At 41.8% G+C, this 23,252-nt stretch overlaps 3 protein-coding genes across 3 annotated transcripts; 1 reads left to right on the top strand and 2 right to left on the bottom strand.

Moving 5' to 3' along the window:
* Positions 1–44: 44 nt before the first annotated feature.
* On the bottom strand, positions 45–9,536 carry rnf20 (ring finger protein 20, E3 ubiquitin protein ligase). Its single transcript, XM_080901532.1, has 22 exons — positions 9,378–9,536; positions 8,833–9,013; positions 8,648–8,716; positions 8,439–8,537; positions 8,202–8,349; positions 7,924–8,109; positions 7,695–7,810; positions 7,382–7,528; positions 7,226–7,300; positions 7,018–7,137; positions 6,536–6,715; positions 6,327–6,462; positions 6,109–6,230; positions 5,839–5,995; positions 5,370–5,697; positions 4,650–4,767; positions 4,322–4,471; positions 4,026–4,238; positions 3,642–3,767; positions 2,577–2,717; positions 1,615–1,719; positions 45–735 (listed from the first exon to the last, which is right to left on the bottom strand). Exons 2-22 carry the CDS (start codon positions 9,001–9,003, stop codon positions 559–561), a joined length of 3,084 nt encoding a protein of 1,027 aa, XP_080757658.1. The 5' UTR covers positions 9,004–9,013; positions 9,378–9,536; the 3' UTR covers positions 45–558.
* A 3,719-nt stretch (positions 9,537–13,255) lies between these two features.
* Positions 13,256–16,181, top strand: aldob (aldolase b, fructose-bisphosphate). Its single transcript, XM_080900594.1, has 9 exons — positions 13,256–13,411; positions 14,076–14,188; positions 14,281–14,492; positions 14,582–14,636; positions 14,742–14,902; positions 14,986–15,069; positions 15,157–15,331; positions 15,430–15,629; positions 15,893–16,181. Exons 2-9 carry the CDS (start codon positions 14,077–14,079, stop codon positions 15,986–15,988), a joined length of 1,095 nt encoding a protein of 364 aa, XP_080756720.1. The 5' UTR covers positions 13,256–13,411; position 14,076; the 3' UTR covers positions 15,989–16,181.
* Positions 16,182–19,614: 3,433 nt separating this feature from the next.
* Positions 19,615–22,333, bottom strand: LOC308408970 (uncharacterized protein). The gene is made up of 7 exons (XM_080901456.1): positions 22,297–22,333; positions 21,989–22,221; positions 21,767–21,877; positions 21,301–21,357; positions 21,061–21,192; positions 20,854–20,967; positions 19,615–20,676 (listed from the first exon to the last, which is right to left on the bottom strand). The coding sequence occupies exons 2-7, from the start codon at positions 22,121–22,123 to the stop codon at positions 20,626–20,628; spliced, it is 600 nt and encodes a 199-aa protein (XP_080757582.1). The 5' UTR covers positions 22,124–22,221; positions 22,297–22,333; the 3' UTR covers positions 19,615–20,625.
* Positions 22,334–23,252: the final 919 nt, after the last annotated feature.

The following is a 23,252-nucleotide window of genomic DNA, read 5'->3' as shown; positions in this document are numbered from 1 at the left end:
ACTTCACATGGTTTTAATAATAAAAAAACGAAGAAGAAGCGGAACAGTTTTCATGTAATTTTAATAACTAGCAGAACAGCAATTATACAGCACCAAGTCAGCTTGTTTCAGGGCAGCACTGAGCAAAAACAGGCAGATAAAAAAAAAAGAAAACGGCATTCACAGTGTACATACACACCAACATCCACAGCACTGCTGTTTCTCTGATAACTGGTTTAATGGGCTGCTTTCAAATGAGTGCACACAAACAAGCCTCTGTCTGCACCAGCATTAAAAAAAGAAAGTTAATTAGTGGACACTGGATGAGAGAAGCTTCGGTTATTGTTAAAATAAAACAACAACAACAACAAAAATCTTCAAAGCATCACTGCGGCCCACACAAAGCTGAAATCATCGACTGTCTCCTCACCAACAATCTCTTGCACATCAGAGTGTAAGGGAAGTACATAATTGGAGGAGGGGGCACGTGAGTGCCGTGCTGAGCCTTTTCCCCAGGCAGTGTCTCTACTCCAGCTCATCTCGCTGACCCGCTTCCTCACGAGTTTAGCTGCGTGGCTTTTAGCCGATGTAGATGCGATGGAAGTCGTTGGCCCCGAAGGCCGCGTTGCATTTGGGGCACTTCCTCTGGCGTGTGTCGTAGCGCGTCTTAACGCACTCGAAGCAGAAGACGTGGAAGCACTTTGTCAGCACAGCATCCTTCACCCGGGAGTTGCAGCACGGACACGTAAGACGTGCCTGTAGAGAGAGAGAGAGAGACAAGGAACGGTTTGAACAATACACTGAAAAAAACATTGTTTTTCTCGACTGAATGGTTCCTAATGAGTGGAAGTGAATATCTAGGGCAGGAGTGAAGCCCTCAAACCAGACTTAACACTCAACCACTCTCTTAGAAGAACAGAAATCCTGTAAAGCAGGTGTGTATCACTAAAGACTCAGATCATAATTATATGTACTGCCTCTGGGGATAAATCTGGACAAATGTGATCACAGGCCTATAGGAATCTGAAATTTGAGCAAGTCTGTTTTCTAACAGATCCACTGAATTCCAGTTGTTCTATTCTGTCCTCATAAAGACTCTGATCACACTCCCAAAAACACACTCAGCTATAACACCTGTCAGTGTATTTGTTTATGGATTTTGCTTGCAGCCATGAGACATTACTTATGTGTAACAGGAACTGCCTGTATTTTTTCCCACAGTTGGTGAGACTGTAGTTTGACCTCAGATGTTTTTCAGCATTAGAATCATAAAGTTATCAATGGTCATCAGATCAGAGCTAAAGGAGAAACTCTGCCACAAGGTTAGCCTCATTTTGTTTTTATAGTAAATAGGAAGTTATAGCTAGCAACCTGTGAGCTCAGATTAGCACAAAGACTGAACACATGGGGAACAGAAGCACAGGAGTTTATGTTGCTGTGCTTTATCTTGGTTGAGACTGGTAACTTCCCAGAGTGTCTAAAAGACATAACCTCCTGCGAATGCTGCAATTTCTACACTAAAGATGCAATACACACATCACTGAGCTTTAAGTGTTCTGGCAGACTCATCGGATCACCTTCGTTGAGAGCCAGGCTAGTCTGCTGCAGGACTTTATGCCAAGCTGAGGGTCTGACCTTATAATCATTTATTTCTTCATTTAGAATATCGTCTCCATTGCTGATTTTCTCGGCTGGCTTCTTGGCCTTCTCAATCTTTCTCCTCAGTTTGGAAATGTCCTCCTGAAAAAAAACACAATGGGGAGATGTAACAGCTGTAAGTGACAGGAGACACTCCCTATATTTTGGGCTCATCTAACAACAGACTTTATGACTATAATAGTCTTATAGCCCTTTTGTACTGACTTGACTCAACTTTTCAGGGGTTTCCATTAGGTCATTTTTAATATCTGCTCTGCTGGGTTCCAAGCAATCTAAGACGATCCAAAAATGTGACATCAACAGACTGCATGCTGCTGATTGGCCAGTCAGTGGCGTCACTTAAAGAGTCATGAGAGCAACTCTTTCAAAAAACACCATGTTCAAACCACCGGGTGCAGATGTTTACCCTTGATTTAGCAGCAGGTATACCCTCGCTTCGACGTCCTTCTCTGTTGTGCCGCTTTTTGTCGCAGCTGCGTTGCTATAACAACTCCAGGCACCTTAAGGTGCTACTCGATCGCAATGGAAAACGATCAAAGCCGAGCCGAGTCCCATAGAGTAGAGTAAGTACTCGTGGAAAAGAGACTATTAAGTGGCATTAACAGTCATGTGAGAAGTTTTCACCGTTTCATTGGAGGGGGAAACATAATGGAAATATTGGAATTATAGAGGAAACAAATCCAATTAGGGATTAGAAAATATGTTGTGTATTTTGAGAAAAAGTCATCTCGAAAGTCTTATGACAGAAAATTAAATTGTTTTAAATCCAGTTTAGATTTATGGTACAATCTGATACAGGAGAGCTGTGGAGGATCAACATGTAGGGCTGTTTTCAGCAGTATAGTTAAAATTGCTTTAAAGTCTGTAATCCCAGTGCATATGATTATGTGACGGCATTTCAAACTGCCGTGTTTACTGAAACTTGGTGATTTGCGTACCTGTGCTCGTCGCGCATTGAAGGACTCCTTTTCCCTGGAGATGCTGTTCTCAACGACCTCCTCTCTGACCAGCTTGAGCCTCTGCTGAACCTGCTCCAGCTGAGTTCGCACCTCCTCCGAAAGCAAAGCCGACTCCTGAGCCTGAAGGAGGATGAGAGCTGTCAGTGGGGAAATTCTAATCCCATGCACTCCACTGTGCACACACAGTACAGCATGTGAAAGTGATTTTAGTTATTATTTACTTTAACTATGTACATCTAAATAGCATTAAGGAAGCTTAAATTCCTTAATAGGAGCTCATTTTGTAGCTCTGATTCTGCCCTCTTAGGGAAATTTGATTTACAGCATAGTCACAGGGCATTTTATCACATTATTTAAGCTTTACATATGATCAAGCACAATGTAAAGGCACTTTCTAGTGAGCTGAACCGGCTCTCCAGTGAAAGATGTATTGTTAGAAGCCTGCAGCTAAAAATCAATAGACAAGATTTGACTGCTCACAACAGTTTAGGAAGAAATCAAGCATTGGTGTGTTCTCCTCCTCCCCGTTACGTAGGAGGGCAACGCCTACATCAGTATCATCTGAGTGCTCGATAACATTTAGGATGAGCTGGTATATGAAATAAACAATAAAGATCATAAAATTTCCAGGGGGCAAATGTGCGCGGGGGTTCGTCAGGAAGCTATATGCCAGTTTTGATGTCAGCAGTGCCTCCACTCTCCAGCACACTGAGCAGATAAACCACAGAGGGTCTATAAGGTGCTGATTGTTGATCCATTTAAACACTGTGCAACTGTTGTTTGTTAAAAGTTGTTTCGCTGTAAGGCTCTAGGATTTTTTGGCACATCTTGAGAAGGTACCAAGGCAACATAACAATCTCAAAAACTGACTGCTCAGCTCAACAGGCTGGGCCTCCGATGGACTTCTGTTTCCTTCGAGGTCAGGTCAGACGAAAAGGCATCACAGTGAGTAGCCATTCGGAGTGGTTGCCATCCCTGGACAAGCAGGTTTTCTCCTGCCCTTCACCTCGGCTTTTATCCCCTTCATACGGAACAATATGTTACCTTGCGTTTATTCATGTCCAGGGCTTGTGTTCGAAGTGCCAGCTCCCTCTCAGCAGTGTTGATGGTGCCCTGCAGGAGGCGCTCCTTCTCCTCAAGCTTCCTCACCACCTGCAGCTGGGCATCGACCTGTAAGGTACAGCGCAAACAACGATTTCAAGAAATCCCTTTTATTTAAAAAAGAAAAAAAAGAAAAAAAAAAAAGAAAAAAAAAAAGAACAAAGCAGGAAACTGTTCAGCAGAAAATGTTTTACCATGTTTGTTACAAACCACTATGATGCACAGTGCATTAAAAGAAAGTAATTAACTATATTCAATTACTAATTAGCAATTAATCTATGCGTGGTGGGGGGCGCACATGGGTGCTGCAGTCGCCTTGTGCTTCACCTGAGTTTTTAAAGTAAGTAGCTGGTCGGCGAGCTCCTCCTTCTCCTCTTTCAGCAGCTTGTGGATCTGGTTGGACTTGATTCGCTCGCTCATCAGCTTGAAGTTGGCGTCGTCTTTTTCTCTGAGCTGCTGCATCAGGCGGATGTTCTGTTCCTGCATGTCCTCAAAAGCCTGGCCCGTCACGTCCATCTCGCTCAGCAGAGCGTCTTCCTCCTACAGGAGGAGGCGAGAGTGTTGGAAGAAAAGAACCAGGCAGAGGTATTTAAGAGTAAAAACTAAATTATGAGGTCCCGCACCTGTTTAGCTATGGACAGCTTCTTGTTGAGGATGTCGATCTGCTCCTCCACAGAACGGATCTTCCTCAGAGCCTCTTCATCAGCCATTTTCTTGCCTTCCTTCCTCTCCCTCTCCTCCAGCTCTCTCAGCCTCTGCCGCAGCTCCTCTGCCTGAAACCAGGACATTTATACGGGAAGCCCAAAGCACATTACTACCTGCTTCCATCCATCCATGTAAAAAAAATACATAAAAATCAAGCCAGAAACGTCTTAGTGGACCAAACAGATTCACTTCCACTACTTTGCCGATCATGTTAACAAAACGCCTGCATTGTGCAGCGCTGATCACCTCAGACTTGGTCTTCTTCTCTGCAGCCATGAGCTGGACCTTGTCCCTCTGCTCCTTGGGTGCTGAGCGGTACATGTCCAACAGCAGCTTCATCTCCCGCTGGGACTCCTGGGCTTTCCTGCACAACCACAGTGAGAATATTTAACAAAACTATCACCTAAACGAACACACAACACACAGTTAAAGGAGTTTCTCAAGCTATGCTAGCTCCATATACAACAAAAAGACCGTTCCCCCATGTTTTACATGTCAACATTCTTTGTTTACCTGCTGTATAATGAAGAGCTCATCATTTAGTGAGTGCTACTGCTGTTGATTCAAAGAATCACATGACGTTTGCAGCCTGAAGCTGACCCGCAGAACAAAAGATCCACAACAACAATGAAAGTAAACATGTTTCCACTGTACTCTGACAACTGTGACATATGAAGCATATATATAATACTATAATATGAAAATATGAACACAAAGGTGTAACACTGAAATCAAGCCCTCCAAAATCAGATTGAGGAAACAAAAAATATGATAATGGGCTGTTTGAGTACTTACAGTTTACAATATTTTTCCAGCTTCCAAATTCTTGGTCATATGTCTCTTTATAATGTATAATTTTAATTTATGTGTGTGCAAAAAAAAAGAAAAGCAGAAAAAATCCTGCATGGATGAATAATCTCTGACACAGCTTAAAATAAATAAATAAAAATCACTAATGTATCTTACTTGAGTTCTGTGCGAACGATCTTCAGCTGCTCCATCTCCTTCCTCTTTGACCCTCCAACCATAGAGAGACGCTCCCCGGCCAACTCCTCTGCCTGGCTGCTGCTCCCTGGTTTCTCCTTCTCTTCCTTTATCATGCTGCTGCTACTGCTGCTGCTGCTCCCGCTGCTCCGGGTCGGCCTCTCCCTCTCCTTTTCCCTCTCTCTCTCTTTTTCCTCCTTCTTTATAATGTCCTTCTCTTTCTTTTCTTCCTTCTCTTTCTTCTCCTCCTTCTCCTCTTCCTTTATAGTTGCCTCGAGCTCTATACCAGACTCTGTTTTCACTGAGGCACCTGTAGAAAGACGATGCGAGAAAGCCATGGAGGAATTGTAAACTGGGACAGGCTAATTAGCGAAAAAATAAAAAGCTATCTAAAATAAAGCTACATAAAATGAGATCAGTTTTAGAATTAGTTAGCTAAGCTGGGAGTTACCTGTGCTGCTGGGTGTGGAGGAGCCGTTGTCAGGCTCCGTCTTGACCACAGGTTCTCCAGAAACAGCTAGCGTTGATGGAGAAGTCATATCCTCCTTCACATCCATCTCTGTGCTGGACTGAGATTGGAGGGGGGCGTTGCCCTTTGAAGCGCGAACCTATGAGGGTAACAGATTGTGCCATCATGTTCTGCTTCACTTCACCCAGAAGATGTGACTGTGAAAGCACGCCATCATTGTTTCATTTCTCTTCTTGCCTCCATCTCACTTACCTGGTTGAGCTCAGCTTGCGCTTCTCTAAGTCTCAACTTGTATTTCACCACCTCTCCCTTCATCTGTTGGTTGTGAGTTTGCAACGTGCTGATCAGGTGTCGCATCTCCCTATTAATGGGACCTGAATGAAGTAAGAGGAAGTCAAGGGTGAAGGTTTTGGTTCAAATACAAATAATGCATCTCATTCACTTTTAATGTCAAAACTTCCATCAGTTACCTGCTTGCTCATTGGCAGCAAGAGTCTGCTCAAATTCGATGCGCAGCATCTCATACTCTTTCCTGACCTGCGCCAGTGTGTCCTCCAACTGAAACACCTCTGTGCGCACCTTCCTCTGCAGAGTCACCTCATCATTCTGCACACAGAGAAGATGAGAGTAAGACGAGGTGTGACGAAGACAAACGAAACCGCCCAAACACACAACCTACCTCCATGTGCTCGAGCTGTCGTAGCCGTGCCGTCCTCGTGGTGTTGAGTCGAGCGCGTGTCTCATCTAACTGAGCCTTGAGGATCAGAGACTCGTTGTAGAGCACAGAAAACTGTGACTGCAGACAGCGATACTCTGCGGTTTCTTTCACCAAGCTTTCAGCTCGGTTCAGCAGCTCCGTCTGAGCAAAACAGAGGTAATGAGAAAAGTCAACAAAACGGAGAGAAAAATATTAGCTGATGAATAATTTCCATCACATTTTTGAGGTTCATCAGAAAGACTCTGGTGTAAAAACTGACTTCATTTCTGTTACACTCATGTGAATCCACTCATTTTTAATTAGCTTCAAGTAAAAAGCATTTTTACACGATGGTAAATTAGCAGTTTGGTTGTTTGGTTTCATGAAAGTGGACTTTAAAAGTGCTCATGAATCACAAGCAACTAAAACAAATGTCAAAGCAATGCTGCGTTCAGTGTGAGCACCTTCATGCTGCCGTTCTCCTGCTGAACATTTTGCAGGTCTTGCTCGAGCTTCTGCAGCTCGATGAGACGATTTTCCGCCAGCTCTCTGTTCTCCTCCAGCTCACTGTTCATCTCCTCAAACTGTGTCAAGGAAAAGTACAAAAATGCTCACGCTATAGTTTTTTTGCTGTCCAAAAAGCTGCTCTTTAACTTTAAAAGGGAATCCTACCTTTCTCTTGTTAATAGTGATGGTCCCACACACACTGCTGGCCTCTCCACACACTTTGTAGCCTTTGCTGTTTACCTGGAGTACACAGGAAGTGTTACAACATACAAATAATCTCCTGACATTTCCCTGCTTCTAATCAGCCTGCGCTATCCTCACCCTCTCCAGTATCTCGATCAAGTGTGCGTTCAGTCTGTTTTCCCGCCGGCGGATCTTCTCCATGTCCCACTGCAACTCCTCGATCAAAGCCTGCACCTCGCTGACACGCTGGTCGGCCTTGTTAGCCGCCCGTGCCAGAAGCCGGGACTAAGCGACACAGAAAAAACCCAAAGAATTAACTACTGAGAAAAAAAAATCAAGTCTTTATGACCAAATCATTCAAGAAGTTTATATTATCTTCAAAACAAGTGTTTAAAAAGTGTAAAAGTTAGTTGGATCTGAGGATTAATCCAGTTCAAGACGCAGTTCATACCTCGCTCGTCATGTGTGTGTACTTCTGTTTGAGGTCCTCCGTCAGCTGTTGAAGCCGCTCGTTTTCACTGGTCAGGAGAGTGTTCAGTTTGGATGCTACCACCCACAGACTGCCCCCTGGAATGAAAAGCAACAGCATCACATTTAAAGAAAACCTGATGCACGCACATTTAATCTCATTGTCTCACTGAAAAACTCTTCACAGAAAACGTCAAAACATTGAATCTCACCAGCTCCAGAGTCCAACTCAGCCTTGAGCTGAGCCACGGTGCTTTTCAGAGATTCATAGATCTCCAGCACACGGGTAGCCTGCTTCTGGCTAGACTCCACCCTCTCCTGAAGCTCTGCCTCCATCTCCTCACTGCTGCTGCTAGCCAGCGTGGCCAGGAAGGAGTTGTTTGTCTCTCCTTGGTGGCCTGGATGACAGCCACATAACAGATTCCGTTTTTGGGTTTTTTTAACGTCACTGCTTTCAAAGTGATGATTCGTTGGTAAGTTCTGTTCTTACCTCGGTCCTTGGCTCTCTCCTGGTTGGAGTCGCCATCGGGTTCTGGAGTTTCTGGCTTCAGGCTCCGCCCCTCACCCGTTGGAGATTTCTCAGGCTCACTGCTTGCTTGGTCGTAACGCCTGATGATCAGCCGAATGTTTTCATCAAACTGAAAGAGACCAAAGAGCATAATATTTGGAATTTTACATCTTCATACAGAAGATATTTGTTAATGATCATTTTTGACAGAGGGGTCACCTGGTTCCAGTATCTGTTCAGGATCAGAAGACTGGCATCATCTGTTGCTTGCCGGGTCTCCAATCTCTCAATTCGCTCTCGAAGTTCATCCTCAATCACCTGCACGCAACAAGATAACAGATCAAAAGCTTTTAGATTAACAAGACAAGAAACAAGTGCAGCTTCTACAGTCTGATGAGGTAGAAAACAACACCGGGGAATGAATTTACCTGTCTTTGATCGAGAGATTCTCCCAACTTTCTGTTCTTAGTCTGGAGAGCTTTGATGTCTTGTTCTTCCTAAAAAAGATTTGATTGAAACATAACTGCACAAAGAAGAAAACTTATCCACAATACGAGAAGACGGTTGCTAATAGATATATTAAGGGTAGAGTGGATAATAGATGAGGACTCACAGAGTTGGACACCCCTCCCAGTTTAATGACAGTCTCCACCGCGGTGCTCCCTCCGGCCGCGGCGCTGACTCCGGCACCTCCGTCCTCTCCTTCACGCTCCCTGCGCTTCTCTGGCGGCGCACCGGAGGACGAAGGGCCGCTGGGGTCGGCAGGACGCTTTTGCCCCGACATCGTCGGACTCCTGAAACAAATACAGGAATAAAAAAATTCTCATTCTAACCGGAGGAAACTGTGTGTCTCAAATGAAAGTAACTGGGTAAACGACAAAGCCAGCTAGATCAAATGATATCAGGTAACTCTCTCAGTGCTTATTCTGATACTATATCGCCCAAAGAGATGGGAGGAGGAAAGAAACAAACCCAAATGACCTCGTAACATTTCAATTCACCAACAGTCTGATTAAATGAGTGACTGTAAGGTTAGGAGAACGTTAGCCATTTGCTAACGCCAGCTTTAAATGCCGATCAACTTCATTCTGATCCCGTACTTTGGTGCAACTACTCTGTAATACTGTCAACAACAGCTACAGCTAATAGAAACCTTACCGCTTTTAACGTTAAGACTTTTAAGCTAGTAACTGAATCTGTCTGTGGATGTTGATGTTGCGGCTCCCTGGCTCTCGGAAACGGAAGTTCTCACAGTCATGATGGATTAAAGCTAACTTGGCAGTGCGCCCCCTGCTGCCACGGAGGGCGCAAATTCACCAAAGGGACGCGTCCGGCTTCTTCTTCTTTCTCTTCTTTGTGCTTATTGGCGGATGGCAAACAACGAACTGGTGCATTGCCGCCACCAATTGGTATGGAGTGTGAACCGAATCCTCACTAAAGTATTCGATCCTATCATGCAAATTTTAATTAAAAATCGCCTGATAACTTTCTAAGTAAATCAATGAAATCCAATTTTATAAACCCATCGTCCTTTCTTTTTGCCATCTCTCCGTCATTTTCTGTTTTAATATATTTCTTATTTCTTTTTTTTTCTTTCTTTTTTTTTTTTTTTTTTTACCAAAGCTGATAATTAACTCCACTAATCTTTTTCCAGTGGCCTCATTTTCAGCATTATCTGCCACTTCATTTCCCCTGACATCATAACGTGCTGATATCCATAAAAAGTTCATTAATAGTCCCGTCATCCTTACTCTGTATAGTGTTTGTTGGATTTCTATTGGGATGTATGTATGTGTTGACCCAGGGTGAGATCTAAAACCTGCAGAGCACGGGCCCTCGAGGCCTGGAGCTTGACACCCCTGCTCTAGATTAACGCTGCTTGAGCTTTATGTTCAGGCTTCGTCTCCCTGCCCGTTTTTTCCCTGCACTAGCCTGCTCGCCTGCCTGTTCTTTTGGAGTTTGTCTTCCCGGATCTATGACGGAGATTTACCTCGCCTCTGGCTGTGATCACCGCCCGCGTCTGTATTTTCTGTGTATCAAGTCACTCCAGTGCGCCACCCATCCTCCTGCTCTGTTTCATTCCCTCTCGGTCCTCGCTCGTTTACCCGATCACTGTAAATAGCCCCTTCCCTTGTAAATATCCCCTATAACTGTAAATAAAACAGCATTCAGCGCAACCCCCGAGCCTGTGTGTGTTTTTGCTACTGAGTCCACCCGTTAGAGTCACCCAACACCAATATCTCACCCTATACCTAGCAACCTCTTCTGCCACACCAAGCATCTGCATGTCCTCCTTCACTACATCCATTAATCCTCTCTGTAGTCTCCCCTCTTATCGTTCTGCCTGGCAACTCCATATTAAGCATCTTTTGTCCAATAAGATGCACATGTCCAAACTGCTCAATCTTTCTCCCTCTGATACACTCGTTTCTAATGTTGGTCCTCCTGGTGACTCCCAAAGGGAATTGTAAGATCTTCAGCTTGGCCTCCTTTATTTTTGTTAGTGCTATCAACTTCAAACCATACAGCGTAGCAGGTCTCATCTTGTAAATCTGCGAACTCTCCTTCACCACACTTTTAGACTGTCTGATACTCTACATTCAAAAATTATCAAATAAAACGTCATACATGTTGCACAATTGCCCATAAGCCAATCACTATTAACTGATTTGATCTGATTAAAATTCATTCGAAATGTTTAATTTCACGAGCAAATTTAATAGCAGCGAGAGTGAAAGGGAACATTTACGAGATAGTGATGAGCTTGCCATGATGTATGGTTTGGAGATGATGGACCTGACAGAAAAGACAGGAGGCTGAGCTGGAGAGTTGAAAATGAGTTGAAGATGTTCAGATTTTCAGTGAGATGGAGGAAAAAACAAAGCATGGATGGAGAAATTAAAGTGAGGGCTCAGGTTGCGCAGTTTCGAGACGAATGTAGAGAGGCATGGCTGGTGGATGCTTTGGACATGCAGAGAAGAGGGATAGTGGACATACTGGACAAAGGATGTTGAAGATGGAGTTGTAGGAGGGAAAGAAGAAGACCATGGAGAACATTCATGGTTGTAATGAGAAGGTTGGTGTCATAGAAGGGATGGTGTGAGACAAACTTACTACAAAAGGTAGGGGAAGGTGTTTAATTATTTCTTTTTGTAACAATGCTTCTTGGCAGTAAATCTTATACTCTTGGAAAGTTTAATTCCCTTCAAAGGGTCATGAATCTGTAAGGAAAACAAATTTGTGGGTTGAGCAGCAGAGCTGAGTATGTGGGCTGCACACATTTGTTGCAAGACAACCGATGCGGTTGTGTTGGTCACAGAATAAGCCATTTGGCATTGGCAAAGAAGACTGGGCAAGTTTTTCATGGGTGCAACCCTCACAATGGAAGAAAATTGTACAACCTTGGTCCTCGCTACATCGAAAACCAGATTGAGTGCTTGGGGTCTGCAGCAACCTCTGACCTGATGACCTATTATCCCAGGAAGCAGCTCAAACTAAAATGTTCAAACAAATTCTTCAATTTACTGGCAACAAATGAAGAGAAGCCAAAAAGGGAATGTTAGTTGGTGCTAGTTAAAAGTCCTAGTGCAACATTTTTAACAGTCTGGCAAAGGTCAATGAGTGATTTGCTAAAACAAGTAAAAAAAATAAATCAAAATCAAAATAATCCAAATAAGAAGAGATAAAAGCCTTTGACACCAGCAGTCTGAGTTTTGAAATACTCCTTAAATTAGGAAAACAGCCCCTAACCAGCTGTTTGGAATGATTGCTCAAGAGACACTGAACAGACAAAAATGACACCCAGATTTCTGAGCCAAGACGTGCTGAATAATTTCTGCAATCAAATGGTTATTAATACATAACTCATGCATTAATGTACAAGTTCCCAAATGTTATAACACAAATTGAGACTGCTCTGTGTTTTTCTAAAGCAGAATTGATACTGGAGTCATTACCAAGCAGTCAAAGGGTAACAACCAAAGGGTAATTTCTCCTGTCCAATATTTTTCATTAATGTTATGCGAGATAAGCAGTGTTATCTATAATAAATATGCATGTATGTGATGATCCTGTGTATAATAGGTAAAATTGGATTCGTGAACAAAGAATGATCTCGATCAGAGATATCAAAGGGCAAATTGCTCATGGTGCAGAGTCCGGATTGTGTAAAAACTGGCTTGTAGTTAATCCTGAGTTTAAAATCCATTCCAGCCATGAGTTCAAATACAGCTATCTGATGAGGTCACCTATTGCCTGGTGGTCACAAGAAACTCCCCCAACACAAAAGCTTTTTGGAACACTTTCAGCAGCTGATAAGGAAACTGTCTATCCATGACGTGATTATCACGCACTGTGATGCACTTGGCACATATACGTGACTTTTAATGAAAGAAACTGAATATTACTTGTTTCCAAACCTCAAACTAAAACACGATGAGATAAATCGAGCAGAATTAAAAGAAAAAGGACGTGGAGGTGCACCAGTGGTCTCTGCGTGTAATAATATAAAAACTCTCCACAATATGAGATGTGGCTTTTATGACACACACACACACACACACACACACACACACACACACACACACACACACACACACACACACACACACACACACACACACACACACACACACACACCTCTTCAGACATAAACGTGCAGAAATGTAGAAATTCGACGCAAAAACAAAAGAACTGAAGAGTTCATCGAATGCTTTTGCGACTCACATTTTCACCAGGAAATACAAAAACAAACCTGAAATGCAACATTGCAGCCAGCGGCTCACATTTCAGCATCTGTCAGTGTGCAGCTCTGTGAGCAGAGACAGAGGGGCCCCTCTCTTGCTCATGTGATGAGTGCATGCCGGTGCGTGCATACATGCAGACCTCGATTTTTATTACACACATCGCTCCCCTGTTGTTTTCCACTTACCCGATAAGAACATAGTGCATTGGTAGCAAAGTCATCATAAAAAATGACCGCCCCCGTGTGGGCCTAAACGGGCCAATTGCAGTTATCCGGGTTACACACGCCCCGCCACATCACCAGCACCTCCTACTTCGTGGATCCGGACAGCCTTTAAATGCCCCCTTTCATCCACTTTTCGGGTTGTGTGTCAGTGTCGTTGCTGCTTTGGGTCTGTAGAGGCTTATCTGCCACGTCAGTTGTCGTCGCTGTTTAACAAAACTGTCAAGTAAGACTAGTTGTTTTGTTTTACTCTTGCACACTTGCGATATTGCAGATTGTCATATGTTGCAGACTAGAATTTTTGGTTGGATTAGTAAGCCTCTGCGGGTTTACTGATTGAAGTAGCAAGTTTTAATGTGTTATAATTTGTGTGTGCACACGGTACACGGTTCATTTAGGAAGTTCACTTTCCTTTGCATCATACATTAGAGGCTATTTTACTTTGAAAGGCTTGGCAAACATAAACCTGTTTTCTGCAGATGGCCGTCAGAGCGCATGCTTGGATGTGCGCAAATATTTGAAAAGCGCCTAAGTTCAGCCTGTCTTTTACGATCGCTTACTTTATTCTTTGCAAGCGATGTTCTTGATTATTGGCTATGACATGGGCCTGTTTAATGCATTATTTGCTGACAGCACTGCAAAAAATTCTAGACCAAAACTGCGGGTGAACTTTGAACACATGTTGCACAATGAAAGGGAGCAGTTGTGTTTTGTAGGCCAAAGTTCAACCCTTTTTTAACCAAATTTTTAACCTTGGATGTGTTGAAGGAGAACAGAATGTTGTTGGATTTTGTGTCAGATGGAAAACAAGATTAAATCTTCCTCGTACCACTAATGGTTGAAGACTTTCCAAACACCTGCCAAAAAACCTGTATTGTTATTTCTCTTAGGATGACTCATCCGTTCCCATCCCTTTCTCCGGAGCAGAAGAGGGAGCTCTCTGACATTGCTCAGAGGATCGTGGCTCCAGGAAAGGGAATCCTGGCTGCAGATGAATCAACAGGTGAGCCACCCTTTTATTTAGTACTCCATGCTGAGAGGTAAATGCTGTGCATGCAGGTGAAATTATTTTCTGTGTTGTGTTTCTCTTTAAAGGCACCATGGCGAAGCGGCTCCAGAAAATCAACGTGGAGAACACCGAGGAGAACCGCCGCAGCTTCCGTGACATCCTCTTCTCCTCTGATGCCTCCTTCTCAAACTGCGTGGGTGGCATCATCTTCTTCCACGAGACACTCTACCAGAAGTCAGACAGTGGGAAGCTGTTCCCCCAGCTCGTCAAGGAAAAGGGCATTGTTGTTGGCATCAAAGTAAGGAGCAAGCAGTGTCTGACCCTTTGAATCTCAGAGATAAAGATTTTTTTAGAATTTGTTGACATGTTTGCATTTTCTTGCTTTAGGTGGACAAAGGCACAGCTGGTCTGATGGGAACAGATGGAGAGACCACCACACAAGGTAACGCGGATTCAACACCTTGTGCATTTCTCTGCAAATCTCATCACAATGATGCAGAATAAGCCTTTCAAAGACGGGGTTGCTAATGTTCTTTGGCTTCTCTAGGACTTGATGGCCTCTCAGAGCGCTGTGCCCAGTACAAAAAGGACGGCTGTGACTTTGCCAAGTGGAGGTGTGTGCTCAAGATCTCAGATGGCTGCCCATCAGCTCTTGCCATTGCAGAGAACGCCAATGTCCTCGCCAGATATGCCAGTATCTGCCAACAGGTGCGTGTATAGCAAATTGCTCTACATAAAAGGCTGACAAATTGGGTAAATTCTAGTCATTCATTTGAACTTGTATTCACCAGAATGGCCTTGTGCCCATTGTGGAGCCAGAGATCCTGCCTGATGGAGACCATGACCTTCAGCGTTGCCAGTACGCCACAGAAAAGGTAAGCAAGACCACCAGCAGCAAAGGATATTCCCAGTACATAAGATGGGAAGGGTGTCTAGTAATAAATCTGCCGGGTCATCTTTAGGTCCTGGCTGCAGTGTACAAGGCTCTGTCTGACCACCATGTGTACCTGGAGGGCACTCTGCTGAAGCCCAACATGGTCACTGCTGGACACTCCTGCACTAAGAAGTACACCCCTCAGGAAGTTGCCATGGCTACAGTGACTGCTCTGAGGCGGACCGTGCCTGCCTCAGTGCCTGGTAAGTGGCATGAGGACAGCTTTTACATTACAGTTAAGGAAGGTGCAGAGCAGTTCATTTGATTATGAGTATGACACTATTTTTCTGTTTCTTTAAAGGCATCTGCTTCCTGTCCGGAGGGCAGAGTGAAGAGGAGGCCTCCGTCAACCTGAACGCCATCAATCAGGTGCCTCTGCACCGTCCCTGGAAGCTGACCTTCTCTTACGGTCGTGCACTCCAGGCTTCTGCTCTTGCTGCCTGGAAGGGCAAAGCTGAAAACAAGGCAGCCACACAGCAAACTTTCATCACCAGAGCCAAGGTCAATGAGTAGTACTGATCCTCAGTAGATACTATTAACGAGTGCTATCAATTTGCTGAGGACTGTTTACTGAACTGGCTGTCAAATAATGCTTATCTTGCATTGCCCAACTTTACACTGTCTAGTAAATGATTGTTGTTGGTTCCCCCCCCCCGTTCTATTTAGTCTTACGCTAATGTGACACAAGTAACTTGGCTGATAATTAACTTTCCAATTTGACTTTGTCCTGTCTTTTTTTCCTCCCCCTCTGCTCTTCCCCTCAGATCAATGGCCTGGCTTCCAAAGGAGAGTACAAGCCCACCGGTGCAGCTGGCCAGGCCTCCACACAGTCTCTGTACACTGCCAGCTATGTATATTAAATACTGTGACAATAACCCAAGAAAAACAAATCAAGAATTGCACATGGACCAAATATAACTACAAGAAAATCTCCTTCTGGGTGCCCATCCTCCCTGCATTACCAACACCAGGGGGAGACTTCTGTCAAAATGTTCAACTACTGTTTGTCTACTTAATGAAATCTCCCGAAATAAAAGACCAAAATGTTTTTGATATCAGTGTCTTCATGAGTTGTATCCACCACTGATGGAGTAAATTCCTTGCACATATATATATATATTAGAAAACCTACTCCTGTTTCTTAATACATAAAGTTTAATGTGCTACTACAGAAAACACTGGGGCACCTGAGATGTTGATTGGGGATAAAATCAAAGGTTTAAACATTTAAGTGCAGAATACAAAGCAAAGTTTAGTGATAGTCAAAGACAAATAAGACACTGTTAACAATGCAGATACAATTAGATGCAAAATCTTGGACATCTCTGAAAAGATGACACGTATAATAGATTTTCAAAATGACCAAAGGTCTGATGAAGATATTAACAATAAAGTGTTTTTAACAAGTATGTTTTGTTTTTTTTAATTAATTAATTTTTTATTTTTTTAAAAAACCAAACTTTTATAGTTTATACCCGTCCCAGGTACCGTCCTGAATTTTGGCATTTACAGCCAAGTTGTGTGACTAACAAATGCTAGGTAGCCTAGATGTTGTCCAACATATACGGTATGACATCTGGCCTTGTTCAACACATTCAGTCGATGTGTACGGTTGCCAGACAGATTGCTTATCTTCCTGAAAAAGTTCTTCTAAGATAGTTTTTTTTTTCCCCTCACAGATTCCACAGGTAAGAAACTAGTGAGCAAATAATCACATTTGACTTTTGCTATTTGACTTTTAACCCACAGTAGATTTTCACTTATTGTGGCTTAATATATGAAAACTTGTTTCCACCACTGGGAAGGGAAAAAAAGCCGTGGATATGACAACCCATTCATCCATTCTCTTCCACTTATCATTTTCAGGGTCACCAGGTCGCTGGAGCCTATCCCAGCTACTATAAGGCGAGAGGCAGGATAAACCCTGGACAGGTCGCTAGTCTGTCACAGGGCTAACACACAGAGACAAACAACCAATCACACTCAGGTTCACACTCACATTTACACGCATGGGCATTTTAGAATGACCAATTAACCTAACCTCACTAACTGCATGTCTTTGGACTGTGGGAGGAAGCCAGAGTACCCAGAGAGAACCCACACAAAGACAGGGAGAACATGCACTCCCCACAGGGAAAGGCTCCGACCAGGTGGTAGAATCTTGCTGTGAGGCAACAGTGCACAGCGCCACCGTGCCGCCCTGATAATACCCTGATAACAACTGGACGTAATGTTGATATGTCAACATTATTATTATCTCAAGTGAGTTACATTGCTTAAAAAATGTATTCGACCACCTCACAATGTAATGTTTATCCCACAGCTTTACTAAATGAAAATTAGTGGTAATTACCAAAGATATTTTTTTATGTTTCTGTAGTGGTTAATCCATCAGTACACACACTCCTTAACTAGAGTTATATTTTTAATGTTAAAATACAATTATTGTTGTTATCCAAACCAAATTAGAATGTTTAAATTTACTGTTTTACAAAAACTGAAAAAATAGTAAAATGCATTATTATTATTCTTACTATTATTTTAATAAAGTGCCAAATTACAGCAAAAATAAGGGTTTCAGTGGTCAAATGTTATACTTGAAAATAACTTGAAATTTCAAGGTATCTTTTATCTCATAGTTCATTTTATTTAAGTCATAAAACTTTATTTTTTGATGAAGGCTAAGATTCATACGGTAGATGAAAGTTGAATAGCCCATGGACCAGTGGCCTTATTCAATAAGAATATTCTGTATGATGCAACTTCACAGTTAATGCTTATTTTAATATTTAATATTAATTAATTAATTAAGTTCTAGATTCATCACTTGACTTTTAGTAATAATTAATTCTTTCAATTTCTTTGGAGGTAGTTTAGCATGACAATACTTACTCTACAATGTTAATTCAATTACAATTAACAAATGCTGAATTTGTGCAATGTAAGAAAGAATCAAAGATGGATACTTGTGGCAACTTTGTTTGAGTAACAATTGGCCATAAATTTAGCCAATGAATTTAATGCTTTTTAGCAGGAAAACCTCTGATGTTGAGGCTTCCTTGAACGCACCAGCCAAAATTGCACCATAACTATGCATAATTCTAAATGTTTTAGGTGCATCACTATTGATTAAATATCTGTTTCAAAGAAGTTTTGTAGCCTTTAATTTGACTGCCATATAATTTAAATTAAATGTCTGAATAATAAGAAATGAATATAAAAAATTATAGTATTACTTTTTATTTAAAGGTTTTTTTCTTTTCTTTTTTTTTAAAGAGTCTTAAAGATTTTCCAAAATAGTGTATTTCCATACCAGCTCAAGTCCATCTTCTTTGTTTCCCTCAGTCACAGTTAAGCTAACATATCCACTCAAGTTTTTTTTGTTATCCTTTTAAGACAGTGTATGTCTATTTTATATTAAAACCTGCATTACAGAAAAGTTTCTGATGTAGACCAAATGTTAAGCTACATGAGTGCGTCTCAGTTTTGATGGGCGAACTGTTTATGTGTTGCTCAGTTCCTCTGGGGTGTCACAAAAAAGAGCAGCATCTTTGTAATGCAGTTTAAAAAAAAATGCAGATTACTCCTACTTTTAATGTCCAGTCGAGTCTAATCTTTATGTACAGCCTATTTCATACTTTATTAGGCACACTTGTTCAACTGCTTGGCAATACAAATATCTAATCAGACCATCACATAGCAAGAACTCAGTTCTTTAGACATGTAGACATGGTCAAGACAGCCTGCTGAAGTCCAAACTGAGCATCAAAATGAAAAAGAGAAAAAAACAGGATCCAGTTAGCTGCAGTTCTCTGGGTGAAAAATGTCTTACTGATGCCAGATGTCAGAGGAGAATGGCCAGACTCGTTTGAGCTGATGGGAAGGCCACAATACGTCAAATAGCCACCTGTGACAACCAAGGTATGCAAAAGAGCATCTCTGAACGCACAACACGTGAAACCTTGAAGCAGATGGCAATAAACAGCTGTAGCTAAAATTCACATGGGACAACAGAAAATTGTAAAACATCGACTGTTCTGATGAGTCTCAATTTCTGCTGCAACATTGGATGATAGGATGAGAATTTGGCATAAAACACATGACAAAAGTGATACATCCTGCCTTGTATGAGTAGTTCAGGCTGCCGCTGGTGCTGTAATAGTGTCAGGGATATTTATTTGGCACCCTTAATACCAACTGAATATTGTTTAAATGCCACAGTGCACCTGAGTTAATCTACTGTATGTTTGGGAAACTGAGCATCAGTATTTAGCAGACACATCTCTCTCGTTCTCTCGCCTCTTCAGCCGAAATTCCCCCAAGCTGTCGCCTTGTCGTCCGGCTTTGTGACGAACTTTGTTTAACCTCCACATTTGATGGCCACTGTGGAGGTTAAACAAACTATCTGACGTCATTAGCCGTTTCCGGGTCCAAACTCCCCTTCAGTTCCCAAACTCAAACACTGTGCCATCCCTGAGAGTTAAAAGCTATCTCTCTTACTAATCTTACTTAATTCGTCACACTGAGTTCCCTGACACATATAAACATATAGAGTACTGTGCAAAAGTATTGAGCCATCTCTCACTTCAAGTTTTGGTAGGAAAATGAGAGAGATGCAGCAATTTATTGAAATGTACAAACTCACATGAAAATATCATTTATAAGGCAAAAACAGAGTTTGTACAGCTCTAATCTACGCAAAGATTAACATAATGAAATGAGAATATTTATATTGGCTTAACAAAAGTTTATGTTTAAATCAGTACACAATTACTGCACAAAATATAAAAAGATTTTACGCAAACAGGAAAAACAGAGTTTATACCGAGGCTTCTTAGATCACAGTGCAGTACCTGCTCCCTCTGTAACCAGAGGTCAAAGCTAATAGTTTACTCATCCAGTTACAACATGTCATATTGTAAAATGTCTTCAGTTAAACATTCAGTACAGAGTACAAAGCACCGTTTAATGACAGTCAAACACTACTAATAAGACACTAATAATAATGCAGATACAATTAGATGGAAAATTTTGGACGTCTCTGAAAAGATGACACGCATAACAGATTTTCTACATGGCTTCCAAATGACTAAAGGTCTGATGAGGAAGGAAATTTTCAGATATTAACAATAAAAAAGGAATTTCTAACAAGTATGTTTTAAAACAAATCAAAACTTTTATGGTTGGACTGAATTTTGACACTTGTCACAAACAAATGTTGCATAGCCCAGATGTTGTCCAACATATAGTGTATGACATCTGGCCGAGGTCAACACATTCAGTCGATGAGAAGAGATTTGCAGACGTGCAGCAGGGAAACGCAAGGGTTGCCAGACAGATTAGTCGTTATTGCCTTCCTGAAAAAGTTCTTCTAAGATAGTTTTTCCTCACAGTGATGACATAAATGATTTTAGTTCAAGAACAAGTGTCGCAAGAGACCAACAAGTGTGTTTTAGTAAGGTCGTGTAATGTTTAATAATACTTTAAAAAGATGTCCTCAGTCCGATGGCGTTTCAGTCCTTGGTGGTGGAATTTGCTGGACGATGACCTGAAAAAACAAAACAAAACATGAAAGTGGAAGAAAAATAAAATGATGAGTGACCAAAGCTATTGAAAACTGTCCTTCAGCAGATATCCCTGGGATAAATCGGACTCTGTGGCATGTTTCTTTGAAGTAGACAGAAGGCTTGTATGTCAATAATAAAAAAATAAAATATGCTATTACCTGAGTGCGTGTGGATTTCAGTGCGAAACTTGCGACAGTGGTTAGAAAAATGAGAATCACTAACACTGAAATAGTGGAGATCAGTAAAATGGCTTCGATACTTTTCAGCAGCATCTACAGTGGCAGAAAGTGAGAGTTATTGATATGCTGTGAAAACATGCATGTCATACAATCATAATCAAAAAATAGATATGTACTGTAACTCACCACACTTGCATCGTTCAAATGAAATCGCAAAAAAAAAAAGTAGGGATAAGAGATGACCTGGATCATCCTGTATATGAAAGAGATTACGATTCCAAAGATGGAAACCACATACAGGGCCAAGCACACAGTCACCTGGGAAAGATAAGTTAATCAAAATTAATTAGGCCACTGAATTAGGAAGGACTGTAGGAGTATAAACAAGGCTGAAAATCACAAATAGGAAATAAAACCATGACGTACCATCTTCTTGGACGGATGCAACTCAGTGTAGACTGACAGGATTCCACAGGTAAGAAACTAGTGAGCAAATAATCACAACAAATGATGCTGTTTGACCTTAACCCACAGTAGATTTATGGGTGATATTTTCACAGTGTGAAGCTGTGTGAGTCTGTCTTCATACAATACATCTTTTGTAGGAAACTATGAATACTTGCTGATGTTTATTTGTCATTGGAAAGATCTAGTTAACACGTAGCATTGCAATTGTACCAGATGCATTTTTAAAACCTTTTGGTATTATGACTGTGTGTCATGCTTGTGCTGTTAACCTAACAAACTGATGGTTGTAGCCTCATATTTATAGCACAGGCAGTACTTTGAACTTTTCTGAACAATAACTGCACAGAAGATATGACCAGTCAAGTTCAATCATTTTTAGCTGTCAGCATGTCAGTGCTAGCCAGTAAAATGCTACAGTAAGTACCAGAGCTCCCTGCCAAAAGGGAATGTAGAGTTGAGCAGAGAATTTGAACTCTTCATTGGAGAACTGAAATCCCATTAACAACTCAGCACAGCCAAACATCAGAATGACAATCTGGAAAGGGGAAGAGGAAGAATGGATGAGAGTGTCTACAGCTGCATCAGCTTATAGCTATCCTCGTGTATAAATCTGCTTATTTAAGATTTTGCTTATCTGATGTGTTACCCCAAGACTTCTGGGCTCCTTTCGGACAAAGCGATGCAGAGGTTTGCTGGACATCGGCACATTGCTGCTAGTCCCCTGATCCCCATTTCTTTCTGTTGTCCCCTCCTCTCTAGTCGTTGTCTGAGTTCCCTCCATTTTCAGGAGACTACACACAGTGCTTGGCTGTGGGTCAAAAAGACTTAATTGAACTGGATGCTTCCCCACAGCAGCACAGATTGTTGGGGGCAGAATATCTGTGGAGTAGCAGAAAACATTTAAAAGCCAGATGAATGCAAGATTTTTCAAAAGTCTTAGAAAACGTGACTCACCCCGTCTTAGATTTTCATGCAGAAAAAGCAGAGTGAAAGATAACAGGAAGGGAATGTTGTGGGTGGAAAGAGGAAGTGTGGCAATTTGAGACTTCTTTTTTTATTAAGTGGTGGGGCTAAAGACTGTCTGGAAGTTACAGGCTTAGGCTGTTCCACAGTATAGTGAGTAAACCACTCAGTTAAAATGAAATCCCCATTAGGTCTGTGCACACTTACTGTATTATAAGTAGATCGGCATTATTGGCAGAGTTAGTGAAACTACTGACAACCTGGTATGTATTATTTTTGTGCAAAGCTAATTGAACCTCGTGCGTGTGACATTGCATCTAAACAGAAAAATTAGTTAAAGTTAAAGTGAGTTTCAGCAGGTAAGGGCTCAGTGTGGGGGAAAAGAATCACAGCTCACAATAATTTCTATTAAGATTTCCACAAGATTTCTATTCTCTACACTGACAGCTTACTGTTTATACTCACTTTATACTAGACGGCCGGTAACGGAGAGACTAAAGGTGGTTACGCCCTCTTGTAACAGAGAGGATGTATGTCAGCCCGTTCTCACGCGTGACGATTTGTCAAGTCCAGAGGCGTTCCTGACCTAACCTTATCCCGAACCTTAACCAGCACTTTAAAGAAGTTAGTGTTTTCCAAAGCGATTTAAGTAAAATAAACGCATATGTGTAGATTCATTCCAAACTGTTCTCATGTTTCTTAATTTTTCCGATCTCGTAATCTAGGGAAGTGTTTGGTGTTTGGGAGTGAGAACGTGTTGTGTATTCTATCAAAACACGGCAGAACAATGTGTCCTTCTAACTCATCTAAACAAGGCATTCTGTAAAGGGTATAACAAATATGGCAGTCTTTCATGAAACAACAACTGTAATCTCCACATTTCCAGTTTTTTCCTCAAAATAGTATTTTAACTTTTTCCCTCCTCAAAACAACATTATGTAACTTGA

Source organism: Rhamphochromis sp. 'chilingali' (genome assembly GCF_963969265.1).
Source record: "Rhamphochromis sp. 'chilingali' genome assembly, chromosome: 13".
NCBI lineage: Eukaryota > Metazoa > Chordata > Actinopteri > Cichliformes > Cichlidae > Rhamphochromis > Rhamphochromis sp. 'chilingali'.
The sequence above is the reverse complement of the archived record's forward strand: the minus strand, read 5'-3'. Positions and strand labels throughout refer to the sequence as shown.

What these genes read in the sequence shown, in the direction of transcription:
- rnf20 (XM_080901532.1), bottom strand. Translation starts at nt 9,003, where the DNA reads ATGTCGGGGCAAAAGCGTCCTGCCGACCCCAGCGGCCCTTCGTCCTCC. An exon ending in AATCTCTCGATCAAAGACAG is followed by an intron (nt 8,538 to 8,647) that starts GTAAATTCATTC and finishes TGTTGCGTGCAG; the next exon opens with GTGATTGAGGATGAACTTCG. An exon ending in AGGAGAACGGCAGCATGAAG is followed by an intron (nt 6,716 to 7,017) that starts GTGCTCACACTG and finishes TGTTTTGCTCAG; the next exon opens with ACGGAGCTGCTGAACCGAGC.
- aldob (XM_080900594.1), top strand. Translation starts at nt 14,077, where the DNA reads ATGACTCATCCGTTCCCATCCCTTTCTCCGGAGCAGAAGAGGGAGCTC. An exon ending in TGGAGAGACCACCACACAAG is followed by an intron (nt 14,637 to 14,741) that starts GTAACGCGGATT and finishes TGGCTTCTCTAG; the next exon opens with GACTTGATGGCCTCTCAGAG. An exon ending in ATGCCAGTATCTGCCAACAG is followed by an intron (nt 14,903 to 14,985) that starts GTGCGTGTATAG and finishes TGTATTCACCAG; the next exon opens with AATGGCCTTGTGCCCATTGT.
- LOC308408970 (XM_080901456.1), bottom strand. Translation starts at nt 22,123, where the DNA reads ATGGAGGGAACTCAGACAACGACTAGAGAGGAGGGGACAACAGAAAGA. An exon ending in CCTTTTGGCAGGGAGCTCTG is followed by an intron (nt 21,358 to 21,766) that starts GTACTTACTGTA and finishes TTTGCTCACTAG; the next exon opens with TTTCTTACCTGTGGAATCCT. An exon ending in ATTTGAACGATGCAAGTGTG is followed by an intron (nt 20,968 to 21,060) that starts GTGAGTTACAGT and finishes CTGCCACTGTAG; the next exon opens with ATGCTGCTGAAAAGTATCGA.